The 27,350-nt window shown below is 35.7% G+C and overlaps 1 protein-coding gene across 1 annotated transcript in view; it reads left to right on the top strand.

The window, feature by feature from the left end:
• The window catches only part of LOC113232058 (A disintegrin and metalloproteinase with thrombospondin motifs 3-like), a 112,680-nt gene that overhangs the window by 47,098 nt on the left and 38,232 nt on the right, over window positions 1-27,350 (top strand). The window contains exons 5-7 of the mRNA XM_026466683.1: window positions 1,286-1,426; window positions 4,074-4,193; window positions 20,586-20,718. Coding sequence (XP_026322468.1) covers window positions 1,286-1,426; window positions 4,074-4,193; window positions 20,586-20,718 — 394 coding nt within the window. The remainder of the gene's footprint in view (window positions 1-1,285; window positions 1,427-4,073; window positions 4,194-20,585; window positions 20,719-27,350) is intronic.

Here is a 27,350-nt window from a genome sequence, read left to right as displayed (position 1 = left end):
TTTAGGTTTCCATCAACCGTTTATCTGTAAAACAACCAGAGCTGGATATCTTCAACGATACCCTAAAAATGTTTAAAACAAAATTGCTGACAATACTTTGAAGCCACACCATAACTTGTAATTCTATATTCGTTAAATCTGTGTTTTAAGTTTTTAATATTTATTTTTGTTCTGTTTAAAAAAAGAAACGATCTCATGTTTTGTTTGTAATTGTATATTTTATAATAATATTTTTCCTTCTTCAATTAACATGTATATAGTTATACAGTTGTGTACTAATTAATTTCTACAAAGTTGTGTATACCAGTAATAGGCATATATATAAGAACAATTCCTCTTACCATAAACCTTTTTGAAGTAAACCATATTTATACTGTTGGTGTACCTTTATAAATAAATAAATAAATAAATACTTATGGCTAAAGGTGCCTTGGCCACAGTGAGAGGATCCTAGCAGGAGATAAACTAAACTCGACTGCTGTTGAAAGAGTAATTTTAATAATAAATTAATTGCCATATATACAAACTTACATTAACACACACTATAACAAAAAAGGTCTCTAAAATCTAAGTGTCTCGGCGGTATAAAGTGCCGTTGAAGCATTATCTTACACCCTGGTCTTCGGTCGTTCGTCATGCAGAGTGCCGCTGAAGCACTTTCTTGCAGTTTATTTTTGGGTCGTTCAACTGCTGATTTGAATGTTCAAAGGTTGTTTGAACAGGTAGTTCCTTATTTAGCAATGCCACCCGCGTACTTCTTCTGCTATTGCACAGAGTTATCACTGTTTAAAGTGATCTATTTATATTATAATATATCTATTTATATTATATTATAATATATTATAATATATTATAATATAAATAGATCACACACTCAACATAGCTCCGCACTAGGGAAACCCTGTGTCGCGGGTGCCATGGACACACACATAGACAACCACAAATTACATCCAAACTCACGAGAGAAATAAATGTAGGTCATACAAATATTTCGCCCGGCCCGGGAATCGAACCTGGGACCTCTGCGTGGCAGTCCGGCATGGTAACCGTTTGGCCACCGAGGCAGTTATTATATTATATTTTTGTACAAATGTAAACTCTCGTGGTTTATGGAACAAGGTTGTTGTTTATTATGACAATAATCTAATCTTTTTTCGTTGTTGTTTTACTAATAATCCTGTATGCAGAAGTTCGAATGTTTTATATTCCCTTTGTTTCCTCTAAGTGCCAAAAATATTTCTGATCAAATTTTTAGTATTTTCATAACATCTTGATCTTATTTCAGTATGGGTCTCATGCACGACGGCGAAAACCAATGCTCTTCTGAGGCCCAACGCGGCTCGGTAATGGCGCGTACCGTGATGGCCACGCTCTACAATTTCGCCTGGTCCAAGTGCTCCAAGGAACAATTTCACGCCAAATCCCAGTAAGTAATGCTTATATAGAAAATACACAAATTGTCTGACACTGATGAATAACTCTAGTTTCCGAAGTGACAGCTACTTCAGAGTGACAGCGATTTTAAGAAAAAAGCCGAAATTTGTACACGAGTCTCGTCCCATAAATTTTTCCGTCTAGCGTCGACACCAATGTATAAGTAAAATATTTAATAATAGTAGTTAGCCTATGAGAAGTCTTGAAGTGTAATTCCTACACGGGTCAATCCACCCAATGCGAATTTGGAACTTCACACACATCATTAAATTGCTTTGTAAATGTGTGCTGTTTACTTCACGACATTTTCCTTCACTGAAAAGCTCAAGCTAAATTTTAAATTATATTTTGCAAATTTCGAAAATCTTTGAGATGCAAACCCGAATTTGAACCTAGGACTCTCTGCTCGAGGGCCGGTGGGTCAAACCATTAGGCTGCTACCTGTTGTAGTAAGGCTATAGTAAGATATTTATTCTCAGCATGTAACGACTCCAACAGTTGACATAACAAAATCCACGGAAAATTCACGGACTAGTTACAATTACAGTCATACCTAAAGATGAGGAAAACTATCTTTTTTTTATGTTATCAAGTGAGCGGATGAACAAGTCGTGTGGCTGGTGGTAAGCTACACGCCGATCCATAACAGTAGCTGTGCCACTCAGAGCTTTAGTGTTTGGAATAGACAAATATACATGATATAGATGCAAAAATTAATCAAATAATAAAAAAATACCGTCCTCAAAAGTTTGTTGAATTACATCTAATTGTCAAGTTTCATTGAATTCGGTTAATGGGAAGTGGACGAAATTCAATAAACCGAATTCATTCTCTGATTTACCACCCTTTGAGGTTGAATAATATTTTCATTAAATTTAAATGGAACCACTATCCCCTTTACAAGAAAAAGAAACATCGAAATCGATTCATAAATGTCGCTCACTAATCGCGTAACATACATGCAAAAAAATACAGTCGAATTGATAACCTTCTCCTTTTTTTGAAATCGGTTAATATAGTTTCATTTACATCGAGAAAAACAACTCGAAACGAATGTAAAAGCTTAAGTAAACAATGTAGTCGTACTAAATCCACTACAGTATCACAAAGTGTTACTTTTGGAACTCCAAATTTCTACTTGACGTTTTCGTCGGACGAGTTTCTTTGATCTCCGCCCTTTTTAAAGCTTCGCGCGGAAATTAGACGGAACTAACAACTTTTTATTTTACCACAGTTTCCAGCGGATATCCGTTCATGGACTAAAACTTACACGAACCTTTCGGCGAGATAAGTATCTCAAGTGAAAATAAAACACGATTCTACAGTGCAGCAAGCCATAAATATCTCAATATTACGTATAGAACATTAACTCTGGGGTAGCGTGATTTTTATTTATTGGAATTCTAGAGCAAACGTTAACGTTGTACATAAATGCTGTTTAAATCACCAACACCATCCTACGTGTTATAGCCGACCGTTTTGACTGTCCCATAATGTGGCATTTGATTCGACTGCATATAGGAAATATAAGAATTTTATAACTTATTTTACTTATTTTTATTTTATTTTAGTAATATTTGATTCGATTTTAATTCTATGGTTTTTATTATGAGATTTAGATTTTAATATTTAATTTTGATTTAGATTTTAACTTTCAATTTTTTTTATGTTCATTTTATTTTGAATTTTCTACAGTGATTAACTAATTTTATAATTTAAAAATATGGATAAATGAAATAAATGATTGTTATTTTTATTTACATACATTCTCGAGAGTTCACATCACTAGAACTCATTTTGGCGACGAAAATACAAAAAAGGCGATAAAGCAATTTATTTAATTAAAAAAAAAAGTAATCGGTATAGCTGAGTTTTTTTTTTCTCGCAATTACGAACACTTGGAAGTTGGCTGTATGCGTTTTTCTTTTACCTGTTTACATAGTTCATTATTAGGAGGTAGATTTAAAAGTTTAGAGCAGCGGACAGTAGTTGATTTTCATTACGCATACGCAGAAACTTCCCGTGTTCGTTTTTTGAAAGTAATGCAAACATTTCCGAACATATTTGAGAAAAAAATAATTTAAAGCCATTCTATATCATAGAATGGTGGAATGAAGTGAAACATAATCGTATTTCTTTTATTTGTTTGTATGGACATAGCTGGTATGCAAATTGACATATACAAAATAAGTATGGTTTCACTATATCTGACCAAATATTAGGCATACAACTGAAGACGTATTTATATTTACTCACATATAGTTCTCAGGCTAAACCAAATGTAACAATTTTTGTTTAAAGTACCACAGTATCACATGAGCCTGTATTTGTTGCTAAACGCGATGATACTTAAATAGGTCAATTTTAATGATAATAATTGGAAAAATAACTTAACTTCAAAATAATAAAACTAATAACGTCAAAATAAATACACAAGTGTCACAAATTAAACAATGAAGTTGTCATTTAAATATGAGAACACCATATAAAGTAAATTGTATTATTCAATAAGTTGATTTTTTTAATAGTATAAGGTTTTTTGTCACACCAGTACTATCGGTAAATTATTGTAATTTTTTGATAGTAAAAAAGTATGGATATAAAATGCAAACAACGTTATAATGGCAAGAATTTTACAGGAAATGGTGGTGTCTCCACGAGCGGAGTGCGGATAAAGGTGAGGTGCTGGATGGTACAAAACATTTACCCAGCTACACGTTCACCGTAGACGAGCAATGTCGCAGTGAGTTCGGCGAAGGGTGAGTATTTGTATTCTGTGTTGTTTCTTAACACGTTCAGACCGGGAACAAAATTATCATTATTTGCTGTCCAGCGGGAAAGATTCTCACATGGCCACCGATGGTACATCATCACCCCATCAACTAAAAAATGTGTCGGGGCGGGGTGCGCCGCCAGTGGACACGGCGAAATTATGCTTTCCCTAGGAAATTAAACTATTGTTCCGGATTTGAATCGCGTATATTTGTTTTTTCAAACAAACCGACGTTTCGTTTATGCTTTCTCTTCTTAAAAACTTATTACCTTAAGTAAACTATTATTTTTCCCAAATCTGACTGTTTTAATATATATAATTAAACAAAATATCAAATTCTAGAGCTACACTATGAAAATTTGACTGTTGCATAGGGAGGGAACGTTAAATTTAGTACTTTCTCTCAAGGCGGCGTGAATTTCTTAGTTTATCAAAAGTCAAGTCCTGTCCGGTAGTACCTACACTACGCCTGATGGACCAGCTGTCCGTGCTCCACCGGTGGTTCACGCCGGTCTGAACCTGTTAAAATAATGTTTTCTAAATTCGTATAAAACAATCGAAATTGACATTTGGTGAAATTACAGGCACATGAGACTTATCAACTCATGTCTTGGAATGACAAGCGCAGTGGCAGTGCCCCTCAGATCTTTGTGATTTAAAGCTCTGAGTAGCACTGCAAGTGTTATGGATAGTCGTGTCACTTAGCATCAGGCGCACGTCTTGTTCGTCCCGTCATTTGGTAGAAAAAAATAAATACAAGATCAAGGTAGTGGTTAAATGCTGCAGAACCAAAAGTAGAAAGAAAAGAATAACGCAGACTTTAGTTCAATAACCGAGAGCACCCATCAAAGTAACACAAAGAAACCGCCAAAAGCGTTAATTTTTAATTTCATATAAACAAATTTTGCAGACATTTACTTTCATTAAATATCTCATTCATCAAAACAATATCAAGGATTTCAAGACAAGCCTCATTGAGAGAAAAAAATATTATTTTCCTTTTCTTTATTGTGAGATAAAAGTCTCCTTCTCCCTTATTATAGAACATTTTACACTAAGAGAAAATGCGAAGACTCCGACATAAGCCAAATATGACAAACGGCATAAATGTACCTTATATAATCGTAATAATGACTACCTACTACCATGTATGTGAGTCATATACACAAGATACCTGACCCCCCAAGCCGACTTTGTCGAGCTTATGTTTCTGACCACAAAAATGTGAAGAAAATTGTTAAACAAACTTAATCTTTAACCTGTGAGCTGTAAAATTTAATTTGGTATGACTCCCTGGTCGTCTCATTAGTGAATGACATTGTAAGAAAGTTTTAAGCCAATTTGATCTTTAACGTATGGTTCTTACTTAAATACAGAATACAAATTTCAACCAGCTTTAGTAAGGCCATCGTGGCCTAGCGGTATAAGGATTGCTTTGCAAGTTAAGGCAAGCATGGTTCGAGTCACATTAAAAATAAAATATTGTTTAGCTATGACTTCGCAATATCGTACTTTTTGTTTTTAACCTCTAGATAGGTGTAAGGAATGTCTAAGTCTTGTTCATACAGAACAATAATTTCTAATTTTAATAATTTCGTTAAGTGCGGCATATCAAAACAAAAAGAAAACTTTGAAAGTAATTATAACTGAATAGATAAATGGGAACGAAACGTGGAACAATGCTTAATCATAGAAGACTCGATCGTATGCAAACTGCATAGCGATTACGGGATTTATTATATATCTATCCATACCCACCCTACGCTTTATTAATAATATCTACCCACCCACCTTAGGTAATTTCTAGTGAGCAAATATTGTGATTTGTCAACATTAAAAAGTGAAACAATGCTGTTAAACACATAACAAAATAGTGCTGGTAGAATCGAACCACGGATATCATAACTGGCAGTCGAAACAACAAGCCGCTTGACCAATTTACTTGGATGTTAAATGACTAAATTTTGGACTGGTTTTAAAAATATGTTGATCATTTTAAAGCAGCACTCCATTGTATTGCTTATCCGATAAAGTTGAAATCGCTTTATTTTTTTGTTTATTCAATACATAAGATGACTCTCAGAACAAAAAGGTCAGTTTGGGCATGTGAGGGGGTCAGGTATCTCATGTAAATGACTGTATTACGTAAATACAATAATATAATCTCCACATTACACCGGTCTCTGTGGTGCAATTAGTAAAATCAAGTCTGCAGAAAAATCCAAGACTAGATTTTGGACGGCCTCGTACTAGACAGACCGAAGACCTGGTCTGCCGTATCAAACCAAAACACTGTAATGTGTAACTGACTTTTCGGGTGTTTTGTGGTTTATAACATAAAAATAAACATTAAAAGAAATATTTTTTATGTTTCTTTTAGCCCCGCACTAGTGAAACCCGGTATCGCGGGTGCCACGGACACACATAGACAATCACAAATTACGTTCAAACTCACAAGCTAAATAAATGTGAGCCATGCAAATATTTCTCCCGGCCCGGGAATCGAACCCGGAACCTCTACGTGACAAAACAGGATGGTAACCATTCGAGCACGGAGGCAGTTTTGTATTTAACTTACATTGAATAAATCTATCCAATCATTACAATTTTACTATGGAAAATAAGGTATTTCTACTGAAAAACGAATAAATTTATTTTTCACTAATAAACGCTGAAAGATTCTTGTTGTTATGCAATTACAAAACACTTTATTGAGCCTTGCAGTGTTTTGGTTTGTCACAATAGTGGTGGAAGTTGGAGAAAGCCATCGCAAGGTGTCCAGGACCACGTTCAGCAGTAAACGCTTTTTAGTAGCTGCTGACAATGTTATCAAAATGGTTAAAACATAAATTTGAAGTTCATTAAGTTAATGGGGTGTAGCGTGGCAGCAAGAGTTTGCATACGAACGACCTAAGGAAAGTAGGATTATGTACAGTGTGGATTTGATGCTCTATCTGAGTACACGTCGTCTCGAGGGACAACTCGGGTCGAGTAGACTTTATCCCAAAGGAGAAATCTTGAGTTGTTTAGCTAAAATATTATGCATTTCGCATGATATGAATAGCGTATCTAATAGTCGTAAAAAAGTTAATTTAATTTTGACTTTTTATACTTTTTTAAATAGAAATCTACCGTGACATTCAGACATATTACTAAACTAACCGATAACTCACGCACTTAAGTCGAATTTTTGCTTGACATAATTGAAATAGAGACGAAATGACATTTAATTTTTTTTAAAAGTATTCTGCCATATCATTACGGTGACAACCGCGCTCCGATTGGCCAGCCCGAATATGAAAGAATTGACGGGTGTCTTTATTTAACTTCAAATAGACCAGTTCAATTTGAGCTTTGCTATAATGGACGACAATTGAAAAATTACATATTTAATATTTAATTACCGATGAAATGTGATTCCGTTTGATTTGCAATTGGATGTTTTGCTGTTTTTCCCACAGCACCAAATGGAACACCCCGCTATAGTGAGAGATATTAGCTTTATTACAATAAATACAGAATATTTTCGGAATAAACGGAGACGTGCACACAGGTCAGTTGTTGGCGCTGTACTATTTCAGCTTTCTAATTTATTATATCAGTGCAATCGAGAGTTGATATTTAAAAGTGATATAAGGCCCATTTGCCTGAAGAGTTGTAAGGGATAGATGGCCCTTATTTCGTCTCTATCTCTCGTGATATACTCGATGCATGTTTCGAACCAATCTGTGGTCCTTAATCATGAGATTCCGCGGCGGTGACTCGACGCAAACTGCACGATAAAGCCCTGTCAGTACGGCTGCGGGCGAAGGCGGGGCGGCGGCAAGCAACTACGTTTGCTTCATTCGTATTAAAGTCATACGCAGGATTGCACACTACACTAACAACGTCACTTCCTAAAGTCTCATCCACACAGACCACTGACACAGTACCGAACACTGTTTTCAAGCCGGGTAATAATAGTGTAGTGTACAATCCTACGATGACTTTAATAAGAATGAAACAAACGACGGTAATTGTAATTGTTCGCTGCCGTCCCCTGCGCCCGCAGCCGTACTGAGTGACCGGGCTGCAGAGCTTTGGCGTGCAGTTTCCGTCGACTCAAAGCCGCGGAATCTCATGATTAAGGACTACGGACTTGTTTGAAACATGTTCAGCGAAAATTCGACTTAAATACGTGAGTTATCCGTAAGTTTAACTCATAGGTTCCCAAAGTTTTTGGCTCAACACCCACTTAGGCAAGATAAAAAAATTCGACGCCCACTACCACTAAAATAATTGAAAACGCGTCGTTTTTATATTTTAACACAAAAAATCACAAGGAAAAGAATTATATAATATATATAGATAATTCGGGTTTTTGGTTCAAATGCGGTAACACCCCTTGGACAGCTTCAACGTCCCCAATTTTTGTTTTATGAAATCGCCCAATTGCTTCCCCTACCGCCCCTTCGACTCTTCAGCGCCCAATGGTGGGGGAGGGGGGGTTGGGACCACTTTGGGAAACTATGACTTAGGAAATGAAATTATTTTTTCCAGATTGAAATCGCGTATATTTGTTTTTTCAAACAAACCAACGTTTCGAACCCTTTACAGGCCCCATGGTCACGATTGCCTGGTTTGATTAATATAAACTATGGTTTAATTAATTAATTTACTTTTAATAGCAGTAGAGTTTCTTGTGAAAGAGCGTTCGTCCAGGGTACTGCCACCATACTTATTTCGACGCCAAGCAATAATGTTATGAGCAGCATTACGTTTTTGAAGGGTGCTGGTGAAATCACAGACACACGGGACTTGTCAACTTTTTGTCTTAGGGTGATGGGCGCAGCTGATTCTCAGACCTTTGCGATTTGAAGTTCCGAGTGGCGCTGCAGATGTTATGGGTAGACATATTGCTAACCGCCAGGCGCACGACTAGTTCGTCCCGTAACTTGATACCATAAAAAATGAAAAACAACCTTTTGTTGTTATACAACTCATTAGTTATAACCCACGAGTGATTATGTCTTTTGAAATTATAGTACATTACACCATTGCATTACTCGATTGTTACACAGTCATGATTACGGTAGAGTCATTGAAAAAATAGATTCATTTCCAGTACTACAGCAAACGCATTACCATCGAGCGCACGACTTGGTATCACGAAAAAAAACAACGAGTGTCGAGATTACCTTCACTATTGAAAAGAATCTGACAAAAGAAAAGAACGTAGAGAGGGCTCTATCGTGCGATCTAGAGCCCTCTCTACAAGTGATACGTGCTCTCGACTTGGCTATAGAGACTGCCAGTTACCATAGAGACTACAATTACGTAATTAATTAGTGCATCTACTGACTGATTCAACATGTACTCGATTCTCGCGCACTTATGTCATCCACGATTGCATCATTTTAACTCTTGACGGTCGTTCGATTCAATCTAAAATTTTTGATACGAACTGGTGACACGGGTCTGAGATCTGAAGCGCCAGGAAGTAAATTTTTAACGACGAGTAATATATCAGAACGTATTTTTTTAAAACAGTTCTTAAAAAATTATACATATACATAACACTATAATCTATTTACAATCACAATTTACTCCTACAGCTGTACTTACATCAACACTCGCCCATACACTTAAGCCCTATTTCACTGCTATGACAATAATGTTATATGTTTACTTTTGTATTTAATCTGTATTTGTGTCATATTAGGGAATAAAGTATTTAATATATTAAGCCCTAAATTACAAAGCGATCCTATTGTTCCTGCCGAAATACGCAAATGACTCGAGATATTACTTACTTACTCGGCTGACTCGTCGAGTCTTAGCCTTCGATACGAATTGGCGCCAGCATGTTCAGTTTTGTCCAATCTCTTCCCAAATCTCTGCTGTGCGCGGAGGCCTTTCTCCACTTCGTCCCTCCATCGGTATTTGGACGGCAAATCAGTTCGTCCAGGGTAAGTACCCAAGGAGCACACTTTATAGGCCTTAACACTGTTATATGTAATTAAACAGTCTTAATATGGTATTGATTTAGATATTAGTTCTCTATAAATGGTTTTAGAAAAAATTTGGAAATTGTACTTATAGACTTATTTCACTCAAGTCAAAATTTTAACACCTTCTTAATACCAAACAACTTAATTAAGTGTAATCTCTCTTAAGATTTACTCTTATAGTCCTTATTTTAAGTTCATCTGTAGAACAACTGATTTTTTAAGTAAAATTGTTCTATACACATCATGTATAAAAAAAAAAAAAAAGTAAAGTCTATTAATACTCTAAAAACTAGTGTTCTTAAGTTTATTCTAGATATATTTAATTTATAGACATTCTGTAGTTTTTGTACTTATTGACAAACACGTTATAGCGCGTCTTCAGTAGATTTTATTTATTAGAAATACATCGCTTAAACATATAATAAAGAGTTAAGAAACTCAAAATGTAATAATCTATTACGTTTGCTGTGAATGTAAACAGAATGTAAAAAGTAAAACTAATTATAAAATTAGATGACCTTAAATCGTTTATTTATTTTAATAATAATAACAATAACGTACACACTCAACATAGCCCCGCACTAGAGAAACCCTGAGTCGCGGGTGCCATGGACACACACGTAGACAACCACAAACTACACCCAAACGCACGAGAGAAATAAATGTAGGCCATACAAATATTTATCCCGACCCGGGAATCGAACCTGGGACCTCTGCATTGCATTCCGGCATGGTAATCGTTCGGCCACAGAGGCAGTTATGTTAATTATAATATTAATTAGATTCAACATTAATCTGTAATCAGTCTGAACAAAAAATAATTTTTCTTTGCCTTTCAAAATTAAGTAAATTGATTATTTATTGTGCATTTGGTGACACTATGTTAACGTTAGAAATAATCAACGAGTTTCGACCTACATTTAATATTTAAAATTGACGAGTGGTAAGTTGTGGTGTGGAAGTACCAACTGTTTGGCTTTGTTTATCAATAGCTGATTTCGTTTTGCTTCATACCGGGGACCGGCCTAAGCGGGAGAAAGGATCGCGAACTCAACACGCACCGACTGGTAATTTTACAATTCAGAATCAAGTGCTCTAATAATAATTCTATTTTAGCTGCTTGTTAATAATACGAGGGATGTGCGATGTTGAAAAACACGTCGATATAGTCCATCACAGTGTTTCTAACAGTAACGATCAAACTAGCGATGCATCAGCAATTGATAGATTAAACAAAATGATAAAATGTTAGATTCCCCACATTTTCCTCACATAGCGCCAATCCCCACAAAATCCCCAATCAAGTTGAAACTCCCCACAATTGGCAACGCTGGATACAATAGTCGTAAATCGTTGTTTGTTGACAAATAAATAAACATTGTGAAGTAATTCCGTGTTGTGAAAAGATAAAAACAAAATGAGAGCGTAAACTACTGTACTTCAATGTTGTGTATGTGTATTGTGCCATCTATCAATAGAATTTAGTGAAATCATTGTGTGAAATGTGGTTGGCGTGAAGAAATAACCTCAATTTTGAAATGAAAAGTTTATTCTTCCAACATAAGTTAGGGATGTCATTAAAATATTCCTTATATTTATATGACAGGGAATTGATCCACCTTTCTAATCATATATAACATATTATATAATTATACAGAATAACTTTTTTTGCGACAAATTGGATTTTTTCAATTATTTTTTTGACCTAGTGTTTTGAAAACTTTTTTATTGCATGATACGCTCACTATTCCTATAACTTTGTAAGGGTTTTGTAATAATGTCAAAAGAAAAATCGCTTAGAAACATCGCGTTTTGTAGACAATCATAAAACCTTTATAGGAGTGAATGTTCTTCTACAAGATCAAGTACACTAAAGCAAGGAAAATAATCTTTTCGTATTCTAAAGTTTTTCTATAGATAAAGCTATAGACAAAATGCTCCCAACTGTGTTTTGAAAAAAAGCTTTAAATTCTTATCGCAATTTTTATTTTTAAAGAATGGCTATGAAGTACCAGAGAAAAATTTCTTTTCCTTTTAAAAAGTAAATCTAAGTTGAAATTAGCTTGAAGAAGCCTAGAACTTCTTGGAAATGGTTTGTGTTGTGAGTTATTTTCTATATTTAAGCTTTCTATAAATATTTAAAAACGAAAATCGATAACCGTATTTTTATTAAGTTTATATTTTATATATAAATATTTAAAATTTAGCGAGCGCATTACTTTTATGACAGGTTTTACATCACTTTTCACGATGTATTTAAGGTCGCACGTCAATTTGCGTTTTCTAACCGATTAAACATTTCGCGAAAAAGTCAGAAATATTATATCTAATTTCGCCATGTTGCAATTTCGATAGTTTATAGTTTGTAAGCCATTAAACTTGAAATCTATAAGTATTAAGAGAATTGTGTGTTATGTTTGTAACGCTTTAGTATTTTGGTTTTAAAATAGCATTACTAAGAAAACTATCATAGACTATAAATTATCTAAAAACTGTCTACAAGACTAAAAAAAACTGTTTACATTCTACAAATACAAGACCATTTGTAGAATGTAAACAGTTTTTTAGTTAGCATTCTAGAAGGGTTACTTGAGAATAAAGATAAGAATCACTCTTAAAACTACCTACAGATAGTTTCTCAAAGCACTCTCGTGATCTACTATAAAGTTGTGCCCACTTTTACTTTAAATTATCTAGAAACCTTCTCGAGATATCTTGAGGGAATTTGAACTCTTAAAATATTCAATCGAATTAAATTCTATTAGATATCTTATAGTATATATTTAGAAATGGGTTTACTGCTTAGGTACTGCCACCTCACCTATTTCTTCCGCCAAGCAGTAAACTGAGCATTACTGCGATCCAGTTTTGAAGGATAAGAGTGCTGGTGAAACAAAAGGCACATAGGATTTATCAGCTTATGTATCAGGGTGACGGGTGCAGTGGCAGTGCCCCTAAGATCTTTGCGATTTAAAGCTCTGAGTGACAGGCGTCACCTTACCTATTTAGCTTGGCGGCAGAAATAGGTAAGGTGGCAATACTTTCCTGAACGAGCTCTTTCACAAGGAGCTCTAATATGTCTCAGGGTGACGGACGCAGTGGAGATGCCCCCAGATCTTTGCGATTTAAAGCTTCGAGTGGTACTGTAACTGTCATGGACAGGCGTGTAGCTTAGCATCAGGTATACGACTAGTTCGTCCCATCACTTGATATTGTAAAAAAATGTAGGCCATTTTCACCGCCCTATGAGCTAGCATCCGTTCAAAGTGTCCGAACCAATGGAGTTGGTTCTTTCGGATCCTAGACAATTACATCATAGAAAATCACCCACGCCACTCTATTCATTCCACAGTGCGTCCCGTCTAGCTGCTAGTACAAAGCTTTAACTGCATAAAAGCGACATCGACTAAGTGAAAATGGTAGTTTTATTTTCTTTCCAGGAGCGTAACTGCCATTTCGTGTAGTTTTATATACTTCTCATGTTCGTAGTCCCTATTTAATGAAATTTCACTCATTATAAGCTACTGCAAACATTTTCGTTAACTACTAAAATGATCACCCTGGGGTATCTTCCAAAACCATACCTTAAAGCACAATAGACGCTTACATTCTTAAACGTTTTTAATTGAGAACAGCCAAGTTCTATCCACTCCTTGATATGTAAAAGTAACGTACAGTAGCGTCGCAAAGGCGTATAGCAAAGGCAGACAGTTTTCCAATAATCCGCTTATCCGTAATCAAATCCGACGGGCGTCGCTTTTCTCGCCACTTGCACCGCATTTCATAATTGAAACTTCATTATACTGCAACATATTTGCTGTTAACACACAGCTATCTTGTTTTAAAGCGAGCAGTTGAAAAACGACACAACACTTCAATCATTATAACAAACAACGTTAGTTATACGGTTTCGAATAAAACGCACATTGTTTTTCGACTTGGAATACAAACCAATGTCAACTGTTCCCAATCGATAAAACATATAAATAAATATATAAATATTAGACAACAAAAAGCTAAAGCTAAAGCTTTTGTGTTATGGATACCGGAAACAACGACAGTACCACAAACACCCAGACCCGAGGCAATGTACAAAAGTTAGTTTTCTACACTGATTCGGCCAGGGATCGATCCCGGGACCTCAAAGATGGCGACACCGAGAAAACCGTTGTGCAAGCTACCCAACCACGGAAGCCTTCATATGTTGTAGTTTTTTTATAATAACTCACACACGTACACGCTTATAGCCATGAAGGGAAACTGTATTGCGGGGGAAATGAACACATATAGACAACCACAAATTACACCCAAACTCACGAAAGAAATAAATGTAGGTCTTACAAATATTTCTTTCGGCCCGGGAATCGAATAGAGTATCGTAATCGTTCGACCATAGAGGCAGTTATAAGTAAATAAATAGTTAGGGAAATTTTATAGGACAAACGACATAAATAGCAATTTATAGACATTAATTAAAAATAACCTTGAGTAATGGTTTCATTTACACGTCTGCGTTAACTTGATTTTGTTTACACAACACAAAGCTTTATTGTTTAAGATTGCTGTCTCACTTTCTAATTTCTTAATCCGTTTAAAATAAATATTGAACCATTTCCATTAAGCAAGTTATTTACGAATTAACTAGCATCTATAGATGTCGAAATTGTATGACGACTTCAAAAAAGGAGGTTTACAATTCGTCTATACTTTTTTTATGTTACACGATTACTCCGATGTTTGTGAACGGATTGCGATGATTTTTATTTTGTTGAATGGAGGTAGAGTAGAGTAGAGGACTAGAGTACCAATTTGAAAAAGACCTGTAGAGGACCTCAAACTTGAAGGAAAAATTCTACCTCTAAGGATGGCAAATTAGAGGATGAATTCGGTTTATTGGATTTCATCCACTTTCCGCTAACCGATTTCGATAAGACTTGACAAATAGATGTAATTTCACAAACTTTTGAGGTCTATTTTTTTAATAAAAATGTTATAAGTATTATTATATACATACATCGAAGAAATTGGTGCAATTGAGAATTTCTACACTCAGTAGTGGATGATTAAAGGCTGAAGAAGAAGAAGAAATTGTGTATGAAGAATACAGAATACGAAAGAATCTTCACCAAGTCTTCAGTCCACCGAGTGGTAAACCATAAGTGTCTTCGCCGTAGTTGCTAATTGAGTCCTGTAAGGGTCGTAGCTAGTGATGAAGAGACTCAGTCTTTTAAGACCTTTTAAAAAACCTCGACTAATTTTTAACGCCTCACGACTAGTCTAGTCTTTAGTCTTAAGTCTCTAGTCGTAGTCTTGGGTCGTAAGAATAAAACTGGAGACTAATTCGAATCGAAGTCTTTTAACCCTAGGAAGCTTAAAAGACTTGTGGGACTAAAACGACTAAAACGACTGGCGCCTTATAGCCTCGGGAGTCGCGAGTCATGAGCCGCATAGCGTGATTTTATTTCTACCCACATGATATTTTACGATTGATGGATAACGTTAACGTAGCTTTATTCACAGAAGTCAGATAATTATAACCAATTCAAGACTTTGTTTTTTGGGAATTATTTGTTTCTTTAATATAAAAATGAATGGATACAGAACACAACAGTCAAAGTATTTTATGAAATTCTAGCGTCTGATATTGTCGTTTGACCATAACATGATAATGATGAATGAAACATACTATTTATGAACGTATTAAGTGGAGGTCTACAGTCTCTGCCTACCCCTGAATGGGTGACAGACGAGATTTTTATGTATATATTTGTTCTATGTATTACAGATAAATTGTATCTCACTACTGTGCACGGGTTTCTAAAGAAGTTTAAACAAAAGTACCAGGACTTCATAATAAGAAAAGTGGTTACAGATCAATATTACACAAAATAAAAAAAGGGCACGCTAGAACTATTTTCCATAGACTTTTAAATATTGGTTGTATTTCATTATTTTAATTTACTCGCAGAAAAAGTATTGTATGCAATAATTATATTATTAGGTCTTAAAATCTCGTACCTATTGCTTAAATCACTCTTTGAATCCCAATTTTTATTATAAGTAAATAAACGGGATTATTTACTACATACTTCGTGATTTTTATTTATAAACTTCGGGCTTAATAAGACTAAAATAGGTATAAGTCCATTGCAAACAACTCGAGTCGTTTAAGTCGTTTAAGTCTTTTAATATAACGACTGAGTCTTATTAATAAAAACTCGAAACTCGAACTCGCCTTAAAAGACTAAGTCGTATTCTAGAACTCTACTCAATGCTCAAGTCAGGATTGCACTGGAAACACAAGCACTGGAAATGCGACCCTAATGGCAGGGACTTGAGTATGATTTCGAGTGCTTTAAACCATACTCAAACCCTGACTTGAGCATTGAGTAGAGTTTTAGAATACGACCCTGAGTCTCTTTCATCGCTAGTCGTAGCCGTGGGTTAGCGTAGCGAGAGACATATTTTAATGAGAAACGAGGAAAATAAACATAAATAAAACTTTACTACGTGTATTCAGATCGAAGCTTCTTCTAGAACAACCAGGATTTTAATTTTTTTACAATGTTCTTTTTTATGTAATTCTAATTACAAACCTACAAATTCATTCCGCCGGTACTAACACAAATTATACAGACTAGTGTACAGTAACTACGTAGTTGCTATTAAGGAAGACTCTACTGATATGTCTTAAATATATTATTTTACTTCCAATGTACCTACACTGAGCGTGATAAATAATGTTCTTAATAATCCTATAAAGGCATCTAAAAGCTACTGCATTTAGTATGACCTTAGGCGTCCTGTTACAGCGTAAAGTAATTCAAACTAGAACGTTTGTTTCGTTTTTGAACGACATCGCCCCGAGCTCAGTCCCTTGTTCATCAAACGAATTCCTTATCTCACAGACACAAGTAAATAAAAGCATTTTATTGTATTATTCCGTTTGTAATAAAAAATATTCTTTTAGTCTAGAAAACAATTAAATATAAAAGCTTAATTTATCTTTTACTTCCTAAACAAAGAATGAGATGTATAAAAATAAGAAAAATGCCCGAGAGAAAAAATACTATCTACCAATGATGCTAGCTATTTTATCTGACTCTTTGTTTTAAACGTTTTTTATATGGATACGAACGAAGTTAATAATCTACGCAGCGCAGTAGAAATATATCAGATAAATAACAATTAATAATGTATGTATGAACATATATAAAAATGTATTTAAAATATATTTAACACTAATTAATGTATTCTACACAAATACTAGTGGCGAACGGCGCATCTGCGTTGCGACACATGTCAAAGAAGGCATTCATAAGCTTGCACATGAGTTGCAACAGCTGAGAATGAGAAACCTGTTCTATGATTTCCTTTACAAACGCTGGTATAATCAACATATTACATGCGCCAGATTTAAATATGCCAGAATATCTTCACAATATATTGAAATTTACTATGCAGACTGTAGTGTTCTCCAGGGTTATGGACTAGGCCCTAATATCTTCTCTGTTGAACAGACACGCAACTATGTGGGACATGATACAATTATAAGTTATGTGCTACACACAAACCAAACCCTGTAGTAATATCCTCAATAGAGTTATAGTAACACAAGTTTGAATAATTAAATGTATATATGAATGTTGATAGTCAAGTGTCAAAGTGCCATCGAAAAACGATGATAAAATACGTACAGTCGTTTCGATATTCAGAGTTACATACGGCAATGCTCATTTGTGACGTCACACTTTGTTAATGGAATGCTAGCTACAAAACTAAGGGCCATTTTGCACCACGTTAAACATTAACATCTCTAATATTAGTTGAACCAAACTTTAGCATATTCATGTGAGTTGATTGATACAATAAAAATGAGTCAACTACCAGAATAACACAAAGAAAGACTAATGAACTGATCAATAAAAACGCTCGTTCGTCAATAATAATGGGCCTCGAAATCAAACGTCAGAAGTGGAACTATTCAAAACTTCGAAAATGCAATCTACTTCGATTTCCGACTACGTAATCCAATATTTCACGAGCGTATGAGCGACATTGAATGAGCCATATGAATTCGGGTCAGGTTTCATTTAGCCAGCCCTAATTATTGAGGACAAAGGACGGAACCATTGTCTTCTTCGAGTTAACTGGGCCTCATGATGCCGATTAGTTCTTAGAACCAATGTGTGGGATTCTTCATGGTGTCGCGCTTATTGGAAATTAACGGGAACACGCTAAGCGTGTCATCGACGACAGATATGTATATTTACACAATGCTTGTGATGCTATTAGTTTTATAAACATTGCGGTTAACGAATTAACGACTTTAGTGTCACACATTAGTCATAAAGACTTGTATTGAGATCTAACAATTTAAAGCCAGACAAGGCCAGACAAGTTACCTGACTGGGTGACGAAATACTCTCTTAGGTTTTTCATAGATGGTGCTACAGGTAAAAAGTCGTTGAAAACCAAATACAAAAATCTGGAAAACAAGCACATAGAAAAAAACGTGAGGTCTCCTAGAACATGTCGGTTCGAATCCAGCCGGATCGAAAGAATTTTTTTTAAGTGTTCGATCTTTGTATTAATAATTATAACAAACTAACGCAGTAATTTCACAAAAAAATAATCAATTCAATACAAGATTATATTAATTTATAAATTAGCTTTGAGGCGAATTACGGCACATCTAAAAATATTATATGTGTTAAACATTTTCATACGATTAGAATTTAGCAGTTTATCTGAAAGTTTCCTTTGGGCTAATAAAAGTATCAATATATCAATAAAAAAGTACCTATACATAATATCGCTCGTTGTGCAAAATAGAGAAATTTAACTAAATCAATACTTATTAGACAACAGTACATACGTTGCTCTGATCCCAAAGTACGTAGCTAAAGCTAACTTGTGTTATGGAAATCGGAAACAACGACGGTATCACCGACACCCAGACCCGAGACAATATAAGTGTGAGTTTTCTACGCTGACTCGGCCGAGGATCGAATCCGGGACCTCAGAAATGGCGACACCGTGAAAACCACTCGACCACAAAGGCCGTCTAAATTTCGTTTCCTCGAATTTGGAAACAACAAATTTAGACAAATTTAATAATTATTAATATTCACAAAAATGTTTGTTTATATATCACGACATCACGGTGTTTTACCACAACGATATTTTAATTATTTTTTGTCAAATTACTCCACTAGTTCGTTATAATCATTAAACGAAAAAGTCTCTTAAATCCAAACCAAACGTCTGTAACAAGCACATAGAAAAATTCGTAAGGTCTGTTGGTTCGTTCTGTAGCTCAGCTAAGTTAGCCACGTTATGGTGAAGGTACTGGTTCGAATCTCGATTTTCGTATAAATAATTATCATAAGAACAGTTCTTAACTATTTAACGATCATTAACACAAAGATCGATTACTCAGAAAATAATCCTTCGATCGGCCGGATTCGAACTGACGTCTTCTAGCTTACCGTGTCAGACGCTATACCAACTAAGCCACGGAACGAACCAGCGGTCCTCACGAATTTTTCTATGTGCTTGCGTCGTATCTTTGTACTTGGTTTTTTCAACGACTTTTTAGTGTAGTATTTAACGGTCTTTAAATCTCCATTATTGTTCTACTTCATAATACTTATAGTATCTGGTCATCTAGTTAAATTTCTAAGTGTAATGTTTAAGGCGAATACCGTAACCGAGTAACTTTAATTAAAGTATAAGTTTTTCACTTTGCTGAAGGCAAAGTTATGATGCAAGTATTTCTCATTAGACTTGACCTGTTTTCTGTCGTGGCCGTGGTATGAACTAATTTCATAGTTAAATCCCGTTAAGTTTGTAATCAAGAACTCTAGATACCTATACAATAATTTTAAGACAAAAATATAATGGTAACGGTATGTATAGTGATTTAAAAAGTTCAATGGAGAAAATTATTATCTGATTTTATTGCAAAAAACTTTTCTAAATTTTGCTAAAAAGTTCTGTGCTTTTTAATTGTAATTTTAGCAAGTTTTTTATGATACTGTCTATGGTGGTAATCAACACGCCTGTTCAGAATAGTTACAGTGCCACTTAGAGCTTTAATTCGTAATAATCTGAAGGCACTGGTACTGCGCCCGTCACCCTGAGACATCAGTTGACAAGTCCCATGTGCCTGTAATTCACATGGGACTTCATCAGCACCTTACCCTTCAAAAACGGAACACAGTAGTGATGACATCACTGCTTGGCGGGTGAAGTAAGTAAAGTGGCAGTACTTCACTGGACGAACTCATTCACAATGAGCTCTATTGGTACTAAAGCTCCTGCTGCGAATGATAATTCAAGGATAGCCCCTATTTTGTACGTGTAAATTTTATTTTTCTTGGCAGGTTTTCAATATGTAAATCCGTGAAGGTGCAAACAGCGTGCTCTTGGCTCTGGTGTGCACATCGCTCCATGCCACATGTCTGCAGATCAAAGCGGGCGCCGCTCTTGGAGGGGACACCTTGCGGAACCAACCACGTATGTACTAATGATAGGGTTAGCCAAAAAAAAATCGCGCGGTATCAAAGTAAAATGACAAACATTCAAAATAAATAGCTAATCTAACATTAAGCAATTATATCTTGGCCATGTTAATCCACAATCTTTTGCCGTATTTCCGGTAATTTTAAACATCCTCTTTCATAAAATGTCCCGTCTTTACTTATTATAAAATACAGCTCTAAGTGTCGTTTGATAATCTCATCGGGCTAGTGCTCGGAGAGCTAGTAGAGGAAGAGCTAGATTATTGCGCTTAGGTTACTGGGAACTGGAAAGATACCATTTTTCGGCATTGGGAAGTGAGCGTGTCTTAATGCTCCACCACCAATGAGGAGTTATTCGAATTAGGCACCATTCTGGTATCGCTTCATTCTATTTGTTATCACCGCGTCTTGCAATAACATCCTGCCCCGCTCCATCTCACTTTCGTTATCCGCGCTCCTATGTCTTAGAGACGAAGATAGACGTAAAGCAATCAAAGGAGAGACCAGGGAAAGAATGATCAAAGTCAATTAAAACACGTTTTGCGTTAATACCGCCATCCTTCGCTAAACGCTGAGCTTATTTTGCCCAAATCAGAAAAAGGCTAATAAGGTTCAATGTCCTTAAAAATCAGCTTTTACTTTTAGTCATAAAAATGCTTGCCAGTAAATAGTAAAAAAGTTAAAAATGATTTTTCACTTCTCATTCTCTTAAAGTTCGTATTTATGGTGGGTGTAGGCAGCATAAAATGGGATTTTATGCTCTAGTGCATAAAATAAAATCGTCGTTTAAGACCGAGGCAATGATGCCTGCGCCAACAGCCACGCACACTAGAACTTTATAAAATAAAGTTTTACTTTTGTTTTTTAATCCGCATTATATTACAAAATTAAAAAAGTAGGTAAAGTAATTCTTATAAGTTATAAGACATAGAAATGCATAAAAAATAAAAGATTGTAAAATATAACTGAGCATTATGCAGTCCGGTCTAAGTCACGTGTAGAAAAAAAAGCAGTACATTGACGGAAAGTTCTTTTTTTTCTTGGCAATCATTGTGTTATCGTTTATTTGTAATGTTACTGTTTAATTTCCTCGCAATCGAAGTGAAAAGCAGAGTGTATAACTCGTTCATAACAGTCATTTTACCCTCGACTTAAGTATCCAGGATATACTCGTCGCAGGTAAAATGACGGGTTTTATGCACTTGGTGTACAACCTACTTTATAATGTTTTTAGTTAAAATGGATTACATCGCGTTACATACATTTATGTCAGCATTGATATTATTTCAGGTAGTATTTATGTCTTTTTCACCAATATTTAAAAGTTCTCCAAATTAAAAATGCTTTTTTCCTAAAATTGTCCTCAACTGACTTTGATCATTCTTAGCCTGACCTCTTCGATTTTAATTCTGAAGTTTTAGTCTCTGAATTCTAAATTATTATTCAAATATAGGTCGTACTAGGCATATCTCATAATAGCATTGATTTATTGCTACGTATAACACTCTTATAAAATTTATCGAGGTTGAACTGTTTAATATAACACACGAACATTTTAATGAATAATCTAGAGTGAAATAATAAATAATAATGTGCGGAAACACATCAATTACCAGGACTCAAACTATCGAATTTCATATACTGTGAGCAAAGGAATTTTTGCTGGTGAAATTACAGGCACATGGGACTTGTGAACTGAGGTCTCATGGTGACGGGCGCAGTGGCAGTGCCCCTCAGATCTTTGCGATTTAAAACTCTGAGTGGCACTGTAACTGTTGTGGACAGACGGGTAGCGTAACATCAGGCGCACGACTTGTTCGTCCCGTGACTTGATATTATAAAAAAAAATCCATTCCGGGGCACAACTCAGAACACCCAGACCAGACATTTCATAGGTTTCTCAAGGGTGCGCTGAGGCTAAAAAAGCCGTTAAAACCAATCGTAAGGACTGCTGTCTCGTTACGTGACTCAGTTGGGAGATCAACAGGTCCGGTATGGCGGGGTCGCTGTTTCGAGTCCAGCAGGAGTTTTTCTTTGAGTTTGTTCTATGGCTGGTTTTTTGCCAACATGCCATCAACGTTAAATGGGCTCAGGAACAATATCTAACGCGAAATTGCCAACGTTTCGGTCGATATATATGGAAAATTTACTCCAAAGAATTGAACACTGCAAATGTGCAAATATTCTTATACCCACCGAGAGGTGGTCATACGAACGAGATCGTTTCCATTCTTAAATGTAACATGTGTACTTCACCTGGAATAAATTTGAGCTCGAATAACCCTGTAGAACACTAAATTAGATATAGACAGTCGTCATTTAGATAGTCACCAAACTTAGACATTAACTCGGAATGCATAAAAGGAGCCTCGTTGCAGTAGCGTACTTTTCACGTCCTCTGTGCGTCTGGGGCACCCTGGGCAACAATCGGCGAGTATATTACACCGATTGACAAACTCTTTCATCACAATGGCATACATGCCGACACTTCAGTTTGACGGCTATTAATAGTGACTCGGTTAGCAGCAATAACATCTGGGCCACAAAACATAATGTTTACTAGTGATATGATTGATAAGGAGAAGAAAGCAGAATCATCTTTTTCAGTCTTATTACATGGATATGAAGATTTTTCTCACCGACTTAGTGCGATTCCGTATCGATAAGTGTGTTGACTCGCTTAATTGCAAGCTAAGCGTGTTTAAAAAGATAAAATATGCAGTATTTAATAATTTCTATACAACCGTAATTGCTAAGCGAAAAAAGCCGTTCCACAAAGCTTAGTCACGCGAAAGTAATCAATAGTCCACATAAATACAGTTTTCCGTTGGACTGACGGCAGTGCATCAAATAGGAAATTGTCATTTAGCTAGTAATCTTAGAACTGCCACTAAAATCAACCTTAGTGCAAATAACTCTTTCACAGTCACAATACATTTTAGGTATAATGAATCTAGTTCTTTGTCCATTAGGTATACTGCTACATAGTAATGCGTTGGGTTAACAAAAGAAAGGGATGTAATGATTTTATTGAACATCATGATGTTTTATCACCATGATAATCATTTGTTTTTTTGTGAAAGAACTCCGCATTTGTTATAATTATTAATGCAGATATCGAACAGAAAGAAAACATCCTTCGATATGACAGGACTCAAACCTGCGTCTGTATGCCAAATTAGGGTCACCGCTCTACCAACTGGCCTACACGTCGAGTCAGCAGATCTTACAAATTTGTTTATGCGGCAATTTTGCGATTAGTTTTCTGTACATAATTTCGGTGGCAATTTTTATTATTTAAGTACCTATACGAATATATTATACTGAAATATTGAAAAATATTTTTAGGTTACTACACTCGAATATTAAATAATAATTCGTGATAATCTTCTGGAATATTTTATTAATAAAAATAGCCACCAAAATTATGTAGAGAAAACCTAAAAATAACCCGTATTTGTTACTGATCTTCTTGTATCGGGTTTTTTGAGATATATTTCGATTTTAACTACCGCGGTGGCCAAGTGATGTGCTACGTGAGTGGTGAACTAGGAAGTCAGGACATTTTCTAAATTAGATCAATTATACTATACTCATAATACAGGGAAATACCTATATAATAAGTTCTTTTTTATTATATCAAGTGACGGAACGAACAAGTCATGTACCTGATGGCAAGTTACATGCCCGTCCATAAGAGCTGCAGTGGCTTTTAGATCTTTAAATCGCAAAGATCTGAGGGGCACTGCCACTGCGCCCGTCACCCTGAGACATAAGTTAACAAGTCCCTTGTACCTGTAATTTCACCTTTACCCTTCAAAAACCGGAACACAGTAATGCTGACATTACTGCTTGGCGGCAGAAATAGGTAAAGTGGCAGTGCTCGACTGCTGCTAAAAGTCTGTAAGTATCGGGTAAATTTTCCACAGAGATAAAGAAAACCGCCGTGTACTTTTTCTTTTACTTGTTTTTTATACGGAATATCTTTTAAAAGTCTTTTATAACTAATTAACGAAAGTAAGAAATAAGTAATCAAAAGAAGACAGAGTCCTTAATACACAACACAAAGAGACTTGATCAATATATTGACATACGTGACGCACCGAGCTTGGAATTCCATCAACGTTCCCATTCCGTCCGTGTTCACGCATAAATTGCATGAATCCTTTGTTGAGAGTGGTTCTAAAAGTTTAGGCTTAAACAAGGACATTGTTTAATAAAAATTGAAGTAAATTACTTTGTTACACCGCGAATCCAGTGAAGGATAACGCGAGTCACCGGAGGAGAAGCGGAAAAAACTGTTTCGCTCGATCAAATGGTTTAAGTATGGTTAAGTAGGGTTTACTATTAAATAACGGTCTTACGAAAAATATACGACACACATAAAGAATGTGCTAATGCGTTACTCGATATGATGTACTTTATCCAATCATATAAAATCCTGAAAAAAAATTATCTACAAATAATTTAAGAATAAAATATGTAACTTTGTACATAATTTTTATATGAAGATGTTTTTCTTAAGTACTACAGAGACCCTGATAAATTTTGGATTTTAACTGAAGCCCTATTAAATTCACATTTATCCTAAAATTTGCAAATTGTCCAGCGGTTTTTATTTATTTTTATTGTTCGGTCAGTCGGCATCACGCGCTTGTCGACTTGGGATCTGTGTCACTTTTTCCGCCGGTTCTTATTTTATTAATATTAATTTACAACGCGCAGATTGAGTGACACGAGGAGGATTGACCACGCAATCCTCACCTCCTAAAATCTAGGTTCGCGTTGAAATACCTCGCCTTAAATCGAGCAAAGTAGCTGCGCTCGTGTTGAATAATTTTATACCCGACACGTCTTTCGCCTCTACATGGCATCCTCAGAGTCGTTGATTGCTCGATGCTCGGCCGAAGAATAAGCTCGCTCAGAATGGCTATTCATATCACATCCATATTTATCACACTAAGATCGTCGTGATAATTTGAAAATACCCGCACGAAATTCAATTGGCCATTTATTTTTATGTATATAATTTCCATCTGTTCAAGGTCTCTTTATAATGTCCTTGATTATAAATTATTTAAGGATATTCTAAAGCCGTGGTAGCCTAATGATTTGACGTGACGCTAAATTTCTTAGAATTTCTGTGTGAATTTAGTTTGATGATCACCATGCAATCGTGATGAAACCTGCTCGTCGAAGAAGGTTCTCAACCCTCGGAAAACTTGTGCTCGGCAGTTGGACGTATAAATGGGTTGATGATGATGAAGGACATTGCGTATTTTTTTGCTTACTAACACAGAACACAGAAAAATTATAGAGCGGTTTCCTTTATCTCTGCACAAAATGTACCTGATACTTTACAGCTTAGAATAATAACGCATAGAAACCTAGTCCGCACACGCTAAGTGAGGCAAATTGAAGCGCGCCAAAAGGGCCTACACGAGCGGGCGGGCCTTCAGTGGTCAAGGTCAACTTGCACCGCGAATAGATCAAGAATTTTAGCTAAAAGTGACGAAATGTGTGGTAAATGAGTGTACAAATTCGTCAGACATACATAAAATAGATACTAATATCACATTCCACAATGAAGTAACGCGTTTCAACTTGTATTTTTATATAAATATTCACTAAAACCGAAAATTAATCTACTACTAAAACTAGCCTACATGAATTTGATTTTTGCCTCACTTGTGACAGTTCGTTTGATATGAAACTATCATTCTATGCGTTGTTATTCTAAGCTTTACAGATTTTTTGCAGCAGTGGAGCTCCTTGTAAAAGAGTTCGTCCAGGGAAGTACTGCCACCTTACCGCCGCTAAGCATTAATGTGTTCTGGTTTTTAAAGGGTAAAGGTGAAATTACAGGCCCAAGGGACTTGTCAATATATGCTCAAGGTGATGGGCGCGATGGCAGTTCCCCTCAGATCTTTGCGATGTAAAAATCTGAATGGCACTGCAACCGTTATGAACAGTTTACCATTAGGTACATGACTTGTTCGTCCCGTCACTTGATACAATAAAAAAAACAGCACAGAAAACGTCTGATCCACTTGACAAGTACATGTTTTAACGACAACGGTGCGACCCTTTGTTAAAACCGGGTTATTTTTTCTGGACAATGTGTTTCTGACACTTTAGTGTAGCTCAAAGAACGAAAACGCTTATTGAGCGAAAAACATGCCCACAACGCGTTGTGGTCCCTTTAACATATCCGTAACACATTATTTGTGTTATGGCACTTGTAAGTATAGCAGAATGCGTTGGGATTAATTCAAAAGGCCACAATACAAAATTTGTGCTTGGCTCTTATGATATTTGAACATTACACGGTGTGTTTATTAAGAAAATCACAACGCATTCCGAACGTCAGCTGATGGAACTACGATACGATGGACAAGTTGTAACCACATCTCATGGATGTTGACATGATAAGCTGAAATTAAGAACATAAATGAAACATTCTTTTTCATCTTTAATCTTTATAAGTTCGTAATAAAGTTAACAGCATCATCCACAGGCCAACTTCACCCACTGCTGGGTATACGCTTCCCATTGTTTATGCTATTCACCACGATCCTGTGCTACTCTCACCCATCTACGGCCCGCCACTTTCACGATGTCGTCCAT

This window comes from Hyposmocoma kahamanoa, unplaced genomic scaffold (genome assembly GCF_003589595.1).
Source record: "Hyposmocoma kahamanoa isolate Upper Pololo Valley unplaced genomic scaffold, ASM358959v1 66, whole genome shotgun sequence".
NCBI lineage: Eukaryota > Metazoa > Arthropoda > Insecta > Lepidoptera > Cosmopterigidae > Hyposmocoma > Hyposmocoma kahamanoa.
The sequence above is the reverse complement of the archived record's forward strand: the minus strand, read 5'-3'. Positions and strand labels throughout refer to the sequence as shown.